The 18231-nt window shown below is 46.2% G+C and overlaps 1 protein-coding gene across 1 annotated transcript in view; it reads right to left on the bottom strand.

The window, feature by feature from the left end:
- LOC122364377 (Down syndrome cell adhesion molecule-like protein Dscam2) overlaps positions 1–18231 on the bottom strand; it is a 223022-nt gene that overhangs the window by 194735 nt on the left and 10056 nt on the right. Inside the window, exons 8-11 of the mRNA XM_043334686.1 lie at positions 14390–14529; positions 13403–13549; positions 12853–13011; positions 2204–2343 (exon numbers count right to left, since the gene is read on the bottom strand). Coding sequence (XP_043190621.1) covers positions 2204–2343; positions 12853–13011; positions 13403–13549; positions 14390–14529 — 586 coding nt within the window. The remainder of the gene's footprint in view (positions 1–2203; positions 2344–12852; positions 13012–13402; positions 13550–14389; positions 14530–18231) is intronic.

The raw sequence follows: 18231 nt of genomic DNA, 5'->3' as shown, positions 1-18231 counted from the left end.
TTATGCACGTGCCACGTGCAAAACGAAGAGGTGTCAGTTTTGTAATTGTTGCAATATCTCGGTAACTACTTGGCCGATTGCGCTGAAAGTTGGCATGCAGGTAGGCACCCACTAGGCACTGCATATCCATGTGCCAGAGTTGGGGTGCTGTTGCACGTGCGCACGTGCAGGGGTCGATTCCAGATCTCGAGAACGGCTGGACCGATGGCGCTCAAATTTGGTACATGGTTAGGGACCGGTTAGTAGGGTGCCGTGCAAAAGTCAGTTTGAACCCATTTTGCACGTGCGCACGTGCAGGGTGTCGCTTTCAGATCTCGAGAACGGCTGGGCCGATTGTGCCCAAATTTGGCACATCGCTAGAGACCAGTTAGTAGGGTGCCGTGCACAAGTCAGTTGGAGGTACCTCCTCGCAATTTCGCACGTGCAAGGCCCACCCTCTCGCTCGCTCCGTTAGTCGCCCCAAAAGGCGTTATACTGGTTTATTACAGAAAAAGCTTGTTTGCGACATATTTGTAAAGAAACAACGGAAATAGCTTTGACTCGTACGCTATTCTAGTACATTTTTGGTAGAAAACTTCGTCCAACCTTATGTTTTAGGGCCTTGGTGTCAGGCACCTGCTGGAACTTGGCAGCAGTGCACGGGTTGCCTACTTCTTAGATAGGAAATCAAAGGAACCACGCCCTTCGGTCCGGAGTCTGTCTTGTCATCGTCAAACAGTTGCAAAACCATATTCCTATGAGCGTTAGAAAAGTCGAGATGTATGAGGCATGCAAGGCCACTCATAGAAAGCTAGATGTTGGAAGATTGACAAGGATGAGAGGCGGCATAAGCGTACCAATATCGTTATGATATTTTAAGTCTGGAGCGAAATAGAGTTATCTGGCGCAAGAGGTGCGAACTTCACAAATTTATGCATCTTGTATCATCGTCGTTTGCAATGACTCACAGGCCATTGCAATGCTTATCACCTGAGAAAACTATGGTATTGGCACACCGTATGTTGCAGCGGCGAAAATTTCATAGAAAATATTGGAGTGCTATGCCCACTGTATCATATCTAGTATCCCCAAAAATAGGGGGTCCATATCTTTGACCCTGAAAAAGTTGCGATGTTTTGCAACATACTATGATATATGTTGAACATTTGTCTCACAGTATGCCAAGTTTCTTTCCAAATAACTAATTTTTTGTTTTCTAAATGCTTAAATTTACACTTGCATCTCAAATTGATTTTCGGCAAAGGACAAACTGACCTTCTTCAAAATCACCTGGTGGGAAACTGAGAAATCATTACTTAAAAATTTTGCCACCAGGTGGTTGCCAAGACGTACCACTTCTGATACAGCAGGGTTTTCAACAATTTTCACCGCTATGATTAGCAGGCGAATTTTCTGCAAATTGACTTACAGATATGATACCGGGGGCACTAGAGGGTTAAACAGGCCAAGGTCTGAAAAATAAGTGGCCTAAAAACGGTGAGAAAACTAGATTCGGGGGTACCCTAGGTTGATGTCTATAATGGTTGAGCCCCCAGTCTTGAAGAAGTTCCCGCGCCACTGTATAGAGCATGACCAAATTCCCCCCCCCCCCCCGTTGAGGACTTTAAATTTTTTTCTATATTAAACTCCATCTGTCATTCTCGAGTCCAATCATGAAGAGTGTTAAATCCAATTGTAGTGCTTTCTTGTCATTTTCGGAACTAATTTCCCTTGCTAACTTAATGTCATCGGCAAACTTCCAAAGTTTGCTTGTTAGCTTCGAGTCTATCAAATTTACAAAAATGATGAACAATAAAGGGGCTAGGATTGTACCTCGAGGTACACCACTTCTAACATCCTTCCAATTCGTTTCGTGTCCGTTAAGTATTACTCTCTAGTCTCTGTTTACGTGCTAATAACCAGCTCTCAATCCAGTTAAGTAGAGACCCGCTCAGTCCATGAATTTCTAATGAAGTTAGTAATCGTCTGTGGGGAACTTTATCAAAAGTCTTACAAAAATCTAAGTAGACCATTGGTACATTTTTACCTCTATCTACAAGGTCTGTTACATACTCAAGGAAATCTAATAAATTTGTCAAACATGAGCTTCTAAACCCATGTTGAGATGGCAGCAGAGGGTCTTCTCGCTCCAAATGTGCCAGTATGTGTTTTTTTTTTTAGTTAGGTATGACTCACCTGTTTGTTAGGGATATGTTTGCCTCACCTCTTTGTTAGTGGCCTGTTTGCGCTGGTAGACCAGGTAGCGCAGAATGGGTCCGCGCGGCTCCCTCGGGGGTAGCCACGACACCAGCATGGACGTGGGCGACAGGGAGACCAGCTTTATGTCGGCCGGCGGGCCCGGCACTGCCAACGGGCGATCGTTTTCACAGGGACGGAAGGGGCTGCACTCAGGAAACAGTCCGTTCATGGGAACACAAGCCCCACGATGTTTCAACGCAGACGCTACGATATGAATCAAAGAAATTACAGGGTGTCCCGAAAAACTTCCCCACGAAGATTTTAATAAACCTTTAACTCGCGCCCCGTTGAGGTCTGGCAGGTTCCACGTCCTGTTGGGGGGGGGGGGGGGCAAAGGGCCCCCGTAACATGTCAAATAAAATAGCAAAGAATGCCGAGTCAAGTGCACCTAAAATGTACGTCATTAACAAAACATATGGTCTTCTATTTAGCTTCACAGTGTGGTAGGTTATTGTGGGACACCCGGTAACATAAGTGTAGCTCCACGGCAGTGAAACTGAAAAAAAAAAACGAAATCAGCAGCTGGAAAAAGCGACGCGAAAAATAGAAAACACGACTAAAAGCGAAAAAAGCGACTCTAAAAATCGAAAACCCCCAAAAAACGAAGAGACGTGTACATCCCAAAACTTGGTACACAATCGACATGTTACTTAGGCTACCAACATCATTTAGGAACCATCCACTATGCCATGCTTACGAACTGCTGACCTTCCCAATGCTTGTTGAAGGTAGACAGCTTGTATTTTATAGGCGACTGACGTCGGGTGAAAATGTGATGATCAAAACCATGCTTGCTAGTGACGTTGGTCAGAATGGAATGTTTTTCAGAGTTCATCATACGCTTCGGCGTAAATACGGACTAATTGATTGATAATTGATTTGTCCTCTGCTAGCCAAGCGAGCATCGTGAACATATTCACTGCTCATTTAAAGCGTGTTGTATTGAGAAGAGACCTAGATTAACGACAAGCGATGACCAGCGATCGACTGGAAGTCGAAAAAAATGTTATTAATTTATCGCACTGCGTAAGGCGGATGTTTAAGTGTGAGGGTATGGTGGGTGGGATGCGTTGTACTTGAAACTGTTGTGCATGTGCCTCTGTTAGTGCGAAATATATGGCATTTGTATTACAGTGGAATCCGCTTAATAAACCAACCCTGGTGATAAGGTGTTTTGGATTTATTAAGCGGTGGCTTTATTAACCGGTGTCAGCTATTTTCATTAAAAAAGCATGTATCACAGCTGCACGTTTCGTTCCCTACGCATAACAAGCGTATGGCTAAGATTTCTCATTGCCTTGCTTATTACAATGAAAGTGACCAGGGGCTCCACCACTGGTGGGGTCTCGGAGTTCCGGACCCCAAATAATTTGACGTTCGTAATGCAGCCTAGTGTATAAAGGCAGGTTTTAGGGTTGGACATGCCCCCGAACCTGCGACAGTAGAAACCGTAGTGCGGGGGCATGTCCCCCTGAAAGTGACCAGCGCACACTGCAAAGCTGGCGCAGCGATTAAGTCAACATATCCATCTACGACCTCTCCCCGTCATGCCTGCTATGCCAACGAGCATGCAGGCAGTCGAGGGTCCCTGCTTTGCGGGAACATTTTTCTGAAATGCACAGTAATTGCGCTCTTGACTGCCCTGAACTCCTGTTTTTAGAACTCCAACTGCTGCAGACCGCTGCTCCAGCGCAGTTCTTTAGGAGCGGGTAGGATGCCACATTTTGAATGGAGAAACGTGACTGCGGACTTGAGAGAACTTCCAAGTGGCTTTATTAAGCGGAGTACGTGGATTTATTAACCTTCGCCCGCACATGGGGGGGGGGGGTTGCCACCGCCCCCCCCCCCGGTAGTCTTTCTGCTCTGCACTCAACATTTTTAGAGCTAGAAGTCTGATTTTTGGTATAGCTGCTCCTCTATCCTTTCTTGATGTTCACTGATAATTTCCAGTTTCTGTGGTTTTTGGTTTCGGAGGTATGACCCTGTTTTTCAGGTCGTGTCATGACCCAAATGGCCAATTCGCAACATCTTGCGTTGGCTATGGGCCTTGTGAGCTTTTGACACCTTGATTTCGGCCCTTTTTGCCAGTCTTACCTCCCACCTATCATGGAACATGTTGTTCGACGATGTACAGATGTCAAGGTCAGGGTCAAGGTCAACCTAGGTCATCTAAAATAATTGCGTTTTAGGCAAGCTGAATTTACTTTTCGTGAAGTTTTTTGGCTGCATTTTTGGTAAAAGCTTCTCATCATCATTTCATGTAATATGGACACATAAACACTCGGTGCACACATCAGTATACACACAGACACATACAGACATACAAACACATATAACTGACCTTCACCTAACTTGACCTGAAATGACCTCAGCAGCAAAATTCTGGTCGGGTAGTGTTACAAAGAGGTTCTAGCTGGCTTGGCACCAGAAAACGGCATCGTCATCGGTATATGATAAGCAGCGCACTTGATATCCAATGGTGACCCAAAACAGCAACATTTTTAGTTTGACCTGACCTGGAAGGTCAATGACTGACCTGAGAAGGTAAAACTGGGCATCATTGGATTCGTCTCTTCCCAAAGAATCGTTTTGGTCTCTACCGCGAAGCTTTATCTCCAACAGGAACGAAATGGCGCGGGGGGTGGCAACCACCACCATCCCCCCCCCCCCATGTGCGTTCTAGGATGGGAAAATGGCATGTGCGGGCGAGGGTTAAGCGGATTTGTTAAATATAGGCATGTAATCTTGAGTTTTTCGGCTTCAGCACGTGACGATGTCGTAATACTGATGCATGTTTCTAACAATTCACATTTCGGTAGGTACTCCTAATGGAAAGTAATTGCTTAACCCTCGCCCGTATTGGTGTTTTTCCAGCCGCGAACGTATAAGGGTCCGTTGGATCCCCCCCTTGCCGTTTCGCCCCTGATCGAGCTAGAGCTTCGCGGAAAAAAGAGCGTGTTGCCCGTGATGAGAGAAATCCGATAATACCCAATTTAACCCGCGAGTTGCTGGGGGGGGCGTTAAACGCCCCCACTTTTTTCGCCGGGCCATAGCATAAAAACGGCGCGCCGCAGGCGCGCCAAATTTTGGGTATCTGTAGGGAATTGATTAGAGTTTATTGTGACAAAGTTTCAAAAAAATCGGTCGGAAAATTTTTGAGATATCGAGGTTTTAGTGACGTCATGATTTCTGATTTTTCGACCAAAAACGGTATATGTTCAAAAAATCATATAAAATCACAGAATAGACATACAGACATGCCGTAAACGCCATTAGACTGCCAATACCATGAACAATCAAATGGCTATCTTCGATTATTGATTATCGTTCCGCATTTTCCAAAATCTTGAACTGAATCTTGGCAATTTCTCGTGACTACTTCACGACCATAATACGTGTATTTCTTAAATGGAACTTTTTTAGCCAAATACGTACACATATGATAAAATGAATGCCACCATCGTGTTCTACGCCCCAAATTACCCTTAAAACATGTGTCACAGGCTGCGAATATCAGTTTTGATTTTCGGGGATATGTGCCTGCCCGGTTGACCTGAACTTGACCCTGACCTATGCTTGACTGACCCCTACATGGAGCTGACACTCTTGTAGGCCTTATATGATGGATTGTGCACCGTTTTGACAGAGTTTATGACGAGAGGCGCCCATTGCGAAGTCCTGAAGTCCATGCTACTGAAAGCCCGATTTCAGGTGTTTGACCTGACCTTGACCCGACCTGTGACCTCAAAATTCAATTTTAAAGTACTCATCTGAAGCGTCTCGTCGCGTTCTTTCGTTTGCCGCCTCGTGCGTTTCGCTGCGCCTATTGGTTCTCGAGTTATCGGCTGGGGGCGTTTAACGCCCCCCCCCCCCCCCAGCAAACGGTGGGTGGCGAAATACCCCAGCAACTGCCGGGTTAAAGGTCCTAGGTCATTGGTTGACCCTCCAGGTCAGGTCAATGACCCAAAAGTCGGGAAAATCGGGACCTGTTAGATCGTCTTAATGTGTGGCTGCTATAAAGTTTTTCGGGGTATTGAAACGAATGTCATGTTAGATTTGATCACAAATGATGTCTTTATGCATTAAGGCCAAGTCGGGTCAGGTCAGGTCATGTCAACCAGTAGGGGTCCTGCCGGGTATTCGTAGTAGCCTCTGAGGAGCTTCGTAACATGTTACGAAGGCACCAAAACCACTTTGTAAATGTTAATATGGTTGCTAAATTTGAATTCAGCTCCAAAACCAGGCCTAGAAATATGTAAAACTCCAAAAAGTGAACCGAGGTCATCAAAGGTCAATGACCTGACCTGACCTTCAAGTGACCTTGACACCCACCCTAATGCATGGGACCAACATCATTTCACATGTTTGAACGCTTGAAACCACGAAAAGACCATACGCCGAATCGCGATTCCGGCCAAACATGGTCTCGAAAAGTAGGTCACAGGTCAAAGGTCATTTGTGTTAGGATCATGCAATTTTCAGGGTAGGTGTAAAATTGATCAACTCAAGGGTACTGAAGGTTTCGTCGCGATTGGCCGATTTTTACACGAGTTATTTGCGAAAAACCGAGGGGAGAGGGTCCGTTCGACCCTCCCCCCTACACGGGCGAGGGTAAATGATCAGTTTAGGCATATGTTATCCACGTGAAAGGATTGAATAGCGGTGAATTGCAAGAGATATATGCACGCGTTTATTCCATATTTTGCAAAAACTGTTCATCCATGCTACTCGACTTCTATTCACCCGCACCCTGTTGGGGAGGGATGTTTGAACAACCCTGCGTTTTTTCACTAATATCTTTAAAAAAACGGTGACGTTTCGCGGAACCGTTTTTGGCACACCTTATCACGCATCTTTTATACACATGTTGTGAAAATTTCATATCAAGGTCTCTTAAGGTCAGGTCACCACGTCACGTCAAGTAACTTCACCTCAGAAAACGTTCCACTGCTTGCCATAGATACACCTAACGGATCGCTTTGAAACTTTCAGAAATTCGTAAGAATTAGCAGTATGTACAAAATGTGTATCACATAATTTTGATATCGGTCATCTAAGGTCAGATCAATTTTGCGACCTTTCCATTACCTATCTATAAGTCAACGGAAGAAAACTAAATGGCGCCTTTTTTTTTTGGAGGAACGCTATTCTAACTTCTAAGCATTCTCGAACACCGGGCTATAAGGACACGTGACATACTGAACTAGAATGTGGCACCTGTAACCCCTTCCTATGTCCCTGAGGTCATCTCAGGTCACGAAATGTATGCAACAGTTTTTCGCTGATAACTTTCGATAAAGGCACGCTAGAACGATGAAAACATGCCTTAGGTGTGCTCAACTCGATGATACGAATCGACTGCTACGCTTCACGACCTTTTCCAGTCAAGATATTACCTAGACCGGAGGTCAAATTTCATTGATTCTTCTCATTTAATTGACCTTTCAAGGTCAAATTATAGTTCAGTTGATGTGTGTCGACCGAGCACAATTCTGATAAAAGTAAAACTCGTGCAAGTTTAGAGTCAAAATTCATTGCAGAAAAAAACTTTCTGCAGCAAACGCCTATTTCGACGTTTGCCAAACGTCTGAGGGCTACATAGTTGGCCTTATAGGTCAAAGCTGCGGACATGCTAGCCAAAGAACGGTAAAAGAACGTTCAAGTTATGCACCGGTTTGTCGAAAATTGTCAAAGTTTGACCTGGATGTTGGCGAAATTTTACCTTCGATGACTTTTGGTGACCTGACCTTTGGCCCACATCTGACCTAAAAATGGCCGAAGCAATTTGTTACTTATTTTTTAGCGCTTGCGAACGCCGCCAGTGGCGTATCGCTACGGGGCCCAGGAGCTAAGTTAGAAAGGGGGTGTTCCTGGATTTCGCCCCCCCCCCCCCTAGCAGGGCGTCGAAATCCAGGAGCCCCAGCGGGGCGCCGGGTACTAGCTGCTGGAAGTCAGGCCAATCACCTACTATAAAACAGACAAAAACAATTAAAAGTAATTTCCCTCTGGTAAAACAGACAACAGACTATCACTAAAACCTCCAAGTAAAATTGCAACCAACGCTGCAAACAAACCAAAAAGAGCTGGCGTTTGCACAGCACATCCCAACTAAACAATTTTTTTTTATAAATTTAGCTCGAATGTTTGAATGAACAGATTGACAAAGCCGGAGCCCACGCTAAGCAGAGCCTGTTGCGTAGACACCGACCCCTACCGTCCGATCGCGCAATTCCGGGTAACGGGAGAATTTAGATGCCAAAGTTTAACGTGCCCTTCAAAGCCGGACACGGCCTGTCCCACTCAACTGACTTCAACTGGCTGCGGCTGCTCCCACCAACCGCAGACCATCCCCGCCAGGAGTCTCTAAGATCGAGCGCCGGAGCGTCTCAAACCCGGGTTCTCACTACCGGGAGTCCGATGCTCTACCAACTGAGCTACGGGACAGACAAAATCAATCAATCAATCATTCAATCAATCAATCAAATCAAATCAATCAAAAAGCAATTAAACTCGAAAAACTCAAGTCACGAAGCGATTAATCGAAAAATCGAAAAATTGACGCGAAAAGCGATAAATCGAACCGAAAAAAAAACAACAAAAAAACGAAAAATAAAAAACGGAAAGCGTCCCGTGTAGCTTAACCTTAACCCACGCCCCGCTGGGCTATTCAGCCATACGCGCCTTGCTGGGGGGGGGGGGGGCAGATTCTGCCCTCCCCCTGTCTAACTTCCGAACCGATGGTCGTAGAAAGACGGGGAAAACGGCAATCGAAAGCTCTCAACAAGGCGGATCTTAAGAGCCCAAATTTTTTGCTTAAGTAGGTCAGAGGTCAGGTCAAGGTCAGGTCAAAGGTACAAAATGCAAGTTTCTACAGTATCGGCCTTGCACCGTAGTTGCCGAAGAATGGACTGAGACTGATAGCCCAAAACGTGTTCTTAGACTACCAAGACAATATTCGTTGCATGCAATGTCATTCAAAGGTCAAGGTCAAGGTCAGGTCAGGTCACCAAAAACAAAATATAGAAAAGGGCATGTGCGACACATGTTTTATGGGTCATTTTACTCATAGAATTCAATAGGCATACTCAATAAGTGATATGGACCACCTCTGGATGAATTTCAGGTCGAGATCAGGTCAAGGTCAGGTCAAGTGAGGTCAAATTTTGAAGTTGGTTGTTAAGGCCTAAAAAGGTGTCTATCTGATGCAGTTTTTCACGGCGAATCGAATGGTGCTATTTTAGTCCCCGTACGAGGTCTAGAACTTCAAAAAAATCATTTTTCAAAAAATTTGTGTGTCGTGACGTAATAAAATTTTTGAATAACTCTCACATTTTTGAACCGATTCTTCTAAAAATTTGTAGGTAGGTGCACATAGACCACTTCTCTGACATATATTCCGTTTTTTTTTCGATGCACTCAAAATTTTGGATTTTATAATTGTTTTCCCAAAAGTCGGTTTTTTGAAAAAAAATTGGGCCAAAACCCAAAATTTTCGAAAAACCGAGATCGCCATTTGATAGACAAAGTAGAATCACGTATAACCTTTTTTGTTACCTCTTGATTCCTTTAAAAATGAAGATGTTAGCGGCGTTTGAAATTTTACCGTTTTTGAGGCGAAAATGGCGAGCATGACGTCACTAAAACGTCAATTTCTCAAAATTTTCCGACGGATTTCGCTCAAATTTTCAGGGAACGTGTCAAATTGATGTATGATAAGGTACTGAAAGTTTGACGTTGCTGGCGTAACGCGTTTAGAAGTTATTGGCGAAAAACGGGAGGGGGGCAGATTCTGCCCCCCCCCCGCGGGGCGCGGGTTTAACAAGCTTCACTGAGAATTCGATCTCCGATGTAGACAGTCATTTTGCGTCCATGTTATTTATGCACCTTACGAGTCGCCATACGGGTGAAATATAGGGTCTTACCATGGCGGTGCTGAAACTGACTTGATTTGGCGCTAAAAAAAATTACGCGCCACCACTACAACAAAAGTCAACCGATTCGCATGAAACACGACCCACAATTACTTCTCATTGCATTGTTAAAGGAAAAGGGCCACCTTCGTGAAATATGAAGATATCGTTGTTTTTCATTTTGACATTATTATTTTTCATTTTCTTTTTAAAACTGGTGCCAGAAGTGCACAATTCGCTAAAAAGTATTTAAAACTATTTAACATATTGGTACTATGTTGATACTCTCTACGGCACCTACTGTATGATGGCATAGCGATGACGTCACACTCAAGCCAATCAGCGTTCAGAAAACAGACTCGTCGGATTGTGTCAGATAAGCTGATTGGTTAAAGCTGAGCTGGTTGGAGCTGATTGGTAAAAAACCAAAGCCTCGTCGCGGGTGGCTGTATTGTCGGATAAGAACGCATTCCTGGGATAAGGACGCATTCCTGTCGTATTTTCTTTTAAAATTGCCGATAACTACGAATGGAGGCCGAAATCGGCCGTAAGGAGGTAGACAGACTGGTTTTCGGACACGGGCTACAAGATGGCTATCTCAGTTTCAATCCCCATGTTAAAGGTGGCCCTTTTCCTTTAACCCTCGCATGTGTAGGGAGGGTCGGATGGACCCCCCCCCATGGTTTTTCGCGAATAACTCGCGTAAAAAGCGGCCGATCGTGACGAAACTTTCAGTACCCTCGCATTGATCAGTTTTACACCTACCCTGAACATTTCATGACCCTGACCCAAATGACCTTTGACCTGTGACCCCTTTTCCGAGACCATGTTTGGCTGGAATCGCGATTCCGCGTATGTCGGCTCGCATTAGCCGCGCGTTTGCAAGCTTTTCGTGGTTTCAAACGTTCAAACATGTGATTTGATGTTGCTCCCATGCATTAGGGTGGGTGTCAAGGTCACCTGAAGGTCAGGTCACTGACCTTTGGTGACCTCGGGTGACCTCGGTTCACTTTTCGAGTTTTACATGTTTCTAGGCTAGTTTTTGGAGCTGAATTCGAATTTAGCAACCATTTAAACATTTACGAAGTAGTTTTGATGCCTTCGTAACATGTTACGAAGCTGTCAGAGGCGGTTGACACGTACTACGAATACCCGTCACAACCCCTACTGGTTGACCTCACCTGACCTGACCCGACCTGGTCTAAATGCTTAAAGACATCATCTGTGATCAAAACTAACACGATATTCGTGATCAGCACCCCGAATAACCCCTTAGCAGCCACACTTTACGACTTTCTAATAGGTCCCGATTTTCCCGACTTTGGGTCATTGACCTGACCTGGAAGGTCAACCAATGACCTAGGACCTTAAAATTGGGTACCATCGGCTTCCTCTCGTCACGGGCAACACGCTCGTTCTTTCCGCGAAGCTCTAGCTCGATCAGGGGCCAAACGGCAAGGGGGGTCCAACCGACCCCCCCCTCGCATGTGTTTTTAGAAGCTGGAAACGCCGCACACATGCGAGGGTTAACCCTATTCCTGGCGGGCTCCGCCGGGACAAGAAACTGGCGGGGGGGGGGGGCCGATTCGGCCCCCCCCCCCCTGAGATCTCGAGAACGAAGCAAGATAGCGACAAGCGGTAAACGGCATCGGATACGCACGGCCAAGATCTACAATTTTTACTAAGGTCATTTTCAGGTCAGGTCAAAGATGACGTCACAGGGGTCGAAAAAGTCAAAATGGCGGCGCTAGATATGGAGAGAGTTTTTCTCGAATAACTTTCGAATTAGTCAAGATAGGAACAAACTAAGGGCATTATCGTGATCCTCTCGTCAATCCGCATCGAATGATATATATGTTGACCTCGAAAGGTCAAGGTCAAAGGTTGACCTCAGGTCACGTGACCTCGAGGTCATCATGTATATCATTCGATGCGTCTTGACGAGCTGAACACAATGAGACCATCCACGCGTCTGTATCTTGTTCCTGTACGGAGTTATTGGCCAAAACCCTTTGGTGACCTTTGATGACGTCACATGACCTCACAGCTGCCCAACAGCAAAACAGACCTCAAGGTAGTGAAGGTTGATCGTATATGAAGTCATGTATGGTATATGGGGCCATTCCGACCCGTTTTAGTGGTAAAAACAGGGAGTTGATTTTTCCCCCATTGACTTATAATGGGGAGGTCGCGAAATTGACCTGACCTTAGGTCACCGATATCAAAATTCCGAGATATACAAATTGCACATACTGGTACCCTAACTAAACCCTGAAGAGAAGAAATTGATCGGTCAAAAACTCTAGCTCTGGCGTGATTGCAAACTTTTCTGAGGTAGGGTCACCAAACCGCCTCTGGTGACCTGACCTGAGGTCAGATCAACTCAAAATTTTCAGACATGTTGCGTAGAAGCCTTTTAGGAAAAGTCAGAAAATTTGAGCTTCCTAGCTCAACGCGTTTGGGAGAAATAACCAAAAAACCTCAGGGGGGGCTCCTGAGGCCCCCCCCCCCCGCCAGGAATAGGGTTAAGGCACCGTGTAAATTTCAAACAAGTTGCATAAAAATTGCAACTTTTATTTAATTAACTCTTTAATATTTATTAAATATCCTTAGGATTCATGTCTTTCGAGACACCCTGTATTACTCACAAACTGTGAGAGGACGGGCCGGCAATGCGGCCGGCCGCTGGCCACTCAGTACTCACCGTCTATGTGCGTCAGGCAGGAGACGGGCGCCGAGTCGGGTCCACAGCCGGCCGCCGTGCAGGCCGCCACCAGGGCAGTGTAGTTGGTGAATGGTGCCAGCCCCGTCAGCACCAACTGGTTGCCAGTCGAACCCTCCTCCTGCACGTGCACTGGGTCCTCTGCCAAAGACGAAAACAGAACAGCGTTAGACTAAGAGACGTACAGAACCTCATGAATAATCCAGTCGTTGCCAGTGCAAAAAAAAAATCCTAATAGGTCTGCACTCAGTATTACAGCAATCTGGTAAAGCCAACATATGATAAATATGATCAGTGATCTTTGGGAAAAGGGGCAAATAGGACAGTAACGTTTGGAATTCATTTCGCTTGCTGTTGATGGACTAGGCTAAAGTTTCTTCTAAGGCTTTCTTCTAAAACTTAAGAGAGTGACTGAGGGTTAGGTTTTCACTGCTGCCACGTCCTTTATGTGTATGTTCTGAGCTGCCTCTGAGCAGCCCGGGTGGCCCAGTGTATAATGGCGCAGCTGCCGCCCGGTGAGCGGCCGCCGTACCTGGCCGCAGCGCCGTGCGCCGCCAGGTGACCCGATACTCGGTGACCCGGCCACCGGCCTCCCCGTGCGTGAGCGGGCTCCAGCTGACACCGACGGAGGAGGGTGACACGGCCCGGCAGGTCAGCTGGCGCGGCGCCACCTCCGGCACTGCCGACAGCGCCGGGTCACACACTGACACACTGACACCGGAGGAACGGGGAGGCCCTGACACACTGACACACTGCCGACAGCGCCCGGTCACACACTGACACACTGACACCCGAGGAACGGGGAGGCCCTGACACACTGCCGACAGCGCCGGGTCACACACTGACACCGGAGGAACGGGGGAGGTACTGACACACTGGCACACTGACACCGGAGGAACGGGGAGGTGAGGCCCCGACATCCACCAGCGACATCGACAGGTCAGCACCGTTCACACCGGACCCGGGTCTCTCACCTCTCGGCTCTCACCTATAGACCCTGGACAATGTGGACATCTCACCTCCCTCCCTCCTCTGTAGACCCTCGATATCTCTCCTCTGTAGACCCTGGATATCCCTCCTCTGTAGACCCTGGATACTCGAGGGCAGCGCTTTTCGAGGAGCGCTGTGGCCCGAAGGTTTGGACTTTGAATTGTGAAAAACGCCCGCCCGCCGCAAAACACAAACACCGGAAAACGCGCAAAACGCACGCCCGAAACGCCAACGCAAATGTTGCAAAAAAATAAACAAACGCCCGCCCGCCGCAAACCGCAAAAAAAAACGCAAAAACGCCGCAAAAAATAAAACCGCCCGCATCGCACGCCCGCTAACCGCTAACCGAAAACGCCTAAAAATCGACCGTAGACCCTAGATATCCCTCCTGTGTAGATCCTGGATCTCTAATCCCATTCCTCTATAGACCCTAGGTCTCTCACCCCCTTCCTCTGCAGACTCTGGGTCTCTCATCCCCTTCCTCTGCAGACCCTGGGTCTCTCACCCCTGTAGACCCTAGGTCTCTCACCTCCCTCCTCTGTGGTGGCGGTGACGGCCGAGCTGGCAGGACCCTGGCCGGCCCGGTTACAGGCGCTCACGGTGACCGAGTACGCCGTGTTGGGCCGCAGGTGTTTGAGGAGCAGCACCAGCTCCGGTCGGCGGACAGACCTGGGCAGGGGGGGGGGGGGGCAGCATTCAGCACTGATCGGACCGAACTGGGGGCCGGTCAGCACTGATCCGGCCCACGCCGGCCGCTGGGGGCGTGGCTCAACCGCTGACACCGTCAGTGTGTCATAGTTCAGCCCATGACCCTGTCTAGCCTGCGCCCTGGTGGTGGTGGGGGGCTATTTTTTGCCCCCCCCCCTCCAGACTTTTCGATATATCTCCAGAGCCGCTGCGCCGATCGTCACCAAACTTTCTCAGTACCCTCTCGGACATCAATTTTACGCATTGTGACAAAAAAATTCAGAATAGGTTGGCCGGAAATTACGTCAGAGTGACGTCATGTTCTGCCGTTTTCGACCAAAAAAAGGGTTTCCCGGGAAGAGCTGTCAGGCCTTATAGCTCACAAAAAACATAAACGCTGTAAAATTGACAGGGCTACAAAACTGTTATCTCGGATTTTTGAAATTTTTGGTTTTGACCTCCAAAAATAAAAAATAGATTTTTTGAATAAAATAGACGAAAAATCCAAAAAATGTTTTTTTTTATTTCGATAAAACGGAATATATGTGATAGTCCTTACAGCCTTCTATCCACATACCAAATTTGAGATCAATACCTCTTTTTTGCCAAGTTTTAGCGAAATAAAAACTTCGCAATTAGCGAAACGAAAAAAAAGAAAAAAAATTGATGACGTCAAATTTTCAAACTCAATTTTTTTAACAATTCTAGACCCAGTAGCGCAAAACCAAGACCACCATTAGACTCTCCGTGACGAGTTGCATCGACTCAATACCCATTACCCATTTTATGCAAAACTATCAACTTTAAAATTTGACCTTTTTTGACCTGACCTTGACCTGACCTTCACCAGAAAGTGTCCTAAGCCGCACCTGATAGTCTTATGACCAACACCATTGAGTTGGAAATGAAAAATTGGCCATAAAACATGCATCGCACAACCTTAGTAAAGTTGGGTTCATGTGCTGACCCTTGGTGACCTGACCTGTGACCTGACCTGGTATTATCAGTGACCTCTAATAGCAACATATATACTAGGCAACTGACGCCCTATCGCTGATTATCGACAAAATGCGTTTTCCTCGGTGTGATAGCGCATTCCCTAGAAGACCCGTGAACGGTGAAACATTTCATCTTTGACCTGACCTGTGACGTCATCGGTGACCCGAGGTCAATGAGGTTTTGTTCCCCTCAACAAATTTGACAGGCCTTTCAAACGCCGTTTGAATTTTGCGGATCCGTCCAGTAGTTTCGGAGATATGGGGGAGGGCAAAAAATAGCCCCCCCCCCCCTCCATCAGGTCGCGTTATAAACAGACCCCACCAGGGCGCGGGCTAGCCCATGCGTCATAGCCTTTCCCCTGGCCCTATCAATTAGCAGTACCGGATGCAGCCGATTCCGGCGAGGCCGCATAATCCATATTTGCATTAATGACGTATTTCGGTCTAAGCTGATCGTGCTATTATTGTGTTTATGCTATAAACGTACCATGTATTCACACTATCAATATTATTAACATAAATATTCTTTTTTCTATAGTTGTACCAACAGTCAACACCGTACACGGTTCAAAGTAAGTTTGACACTTCGCGAGCGCAAAAAAGACATTCTACAAATGCAATCCACAAGAGGCGAAAGGTTTTCTTAAAAATGACATTCTAGAGCTGCAATACACCAGAAGCGTAAAGTATTCCTAGCTCTAGGGCTGGTGCGACACCCCCCCCCCCCCCCTCCCTCGCGTTTGGTCCCTAATTGAGCTTGAGCCTTGCAGAGAAATCCATCGTGTGGGTCGTCACGAGACAAAGCCAACGGTACCCAGTTTAAAGGTCATAGGTTCCACGACAAATCGACAAATAAAAAAGGGGAATATTTGTTTCTGGTCCCTAAAAAGCTGTTTCTGGCACCTAATTGCTGATCAGCCCCAAAATGCTTATTCGACCCTAATATCTGAATCTGGCACCTAATTGCTTCCACACAGCCTAAAGTTGCCAGATCGTCTAGTTGAACTCCGTATTTGCTGTTTGCTGATTCAGCACCAAAACCAAAACATCCAGCACCTATTTTATTCCACGTTTGCCTACCTAATTCGCGTAATCTTCCTGATTTTATGTATCCTAACAACATGAACGTTGCATTCGGTGATGTCAAGTGCCATTTTCGCCAGTGGAGATAATGATTAATGCCATTTCTAGCCAAAAGAGAATCACTAGCCAGCTATGGTGCAACGTAGCAAGACGCTCCTATACCAGCCCGCTATGTAGAGACTAAGAGATTATTGCACCCTCAGCCATTTTAACGTGAAAAGTTTGGATCCGTCACTTCCAGCCAGGCTCTCAGGTCATAAACTGGAGTAAAGCAAAATGTCAACTCTGAACAGACATGCCACGCAACCGGCCCTCTTTTCAGTATTATTAGCTTCCTGCAATCATCGTCTGACTCCATCTCGATCAAAGGCAGCATCCGGTTTCTACAGGGGCGTTTGACTCACCGGCCACACAATAACCAAAAACAAAATCAAAGCTTCATGCCACATATGCCATACGTAAGAAACGGATGAAAAAGGGGACGCCGGTGAAAACAGGGCGCCGGAGGGCATATTAGTCACGTGACATTTGGAACTTCTCCCGCTCCAGGGGCCTTCTATATCCTAAACGTCACGTGTAAATTTCACGAACCTTGATCAAATCGCCCCAGGCGCCCTGTTTTCACCGTCGTCCGAAAAAGGCACAACCACGGCACAACTCTGCGCGGCAAACAACGGACAATGTCCCACGCAAGATCCCGCGTTTCTTCAGCGGCCTTGAACGGAATGAAAACATTACATTTCTTTTTTGGAGCTATTTGATGACGTCAAAAAATACAATACCCGTTTTAATGGTCAAAATCGAGACAATTACTCACAAAAATGTTTCCCTTTAAGCATTACAAATAAATACTTTCAAATATTTAAATGACATTGTTTTTTTCAAACAAATTAATATTACTTGCTAACTTAAACATCATATACAATGCTGAGATCACTACGGGGCTGTCTTAGAGTGTAGCTGCACTGGCAACCTTTAGGCTAGACTCCAGGGGTCATTATACCAGAACAACATGATTCTACCAGCCAGTAGCTCATTTTTCTACTAGATTGGTGCTACGCTCAGCATTTAGGTGCCAGATTCAGAAAAAAGAGTAAGGCGTACCGATGAATAGGTGCCAGAAACAGCTAATTAAGGTCATTTTCCATGATTGGTGCTGGTATCCACCAAATAGGTGCTGAGGACCAATTTTGGACGAGTCAGCTTTTAGGTGCCAGTAATAGCTTTTCTGGGACGCAATTAAATGGCGTCCAATAAAAAATTAAATTTGCACCCTCATATTTTATTCTTCGTTGAAAACTGGTGTAAGGGGTTGTGATGGGCGGAGAAGCCAGCTGTGGCAAGGATTTTTTTCTTCGAACCACGGTTTCCGAGATATAGCCTCGGGCAATTCCTGGAGGTCACGCTGCAACCCTATGTTTGGCGGCTTATAACTCAGAAACTGTTGGTTTTCTATGATAAAAACTTTAAATGGTACAACTCACAATCAACCAACAAACATTTTGACTTTCTCATATTTTCAATTTTTGAAAATTTTGATCACGTGACCTTTTGACCTATTTTCGAAGAGTGACCTTGATATTTTCCCCACTGAAAGTTAAAA

Source organism: Amphibalanus amphitrite, unplaced genomic scaffold (assembly GCF_019059575.1).
Source record: "Amphibalanus amphitrite isolate SeventyFive unplaced genomic scaffold, NRLGWU_Aamphi_draft 000673F_arrow, whole genome shotgun sequence".
Classification (NCBI taxonomy): Eukaryota; Metazoa; Arthropoda; class Thecostraca; order Balanomorpha; family Balanidae; genus Amphibalanus; species Amphibalanus amphitrite.
The sequence above is the reverse complement of the archived record's forward strand: the minus strand, read 5'-3'. Positions and strand labels throughout refer to the sequence as shown.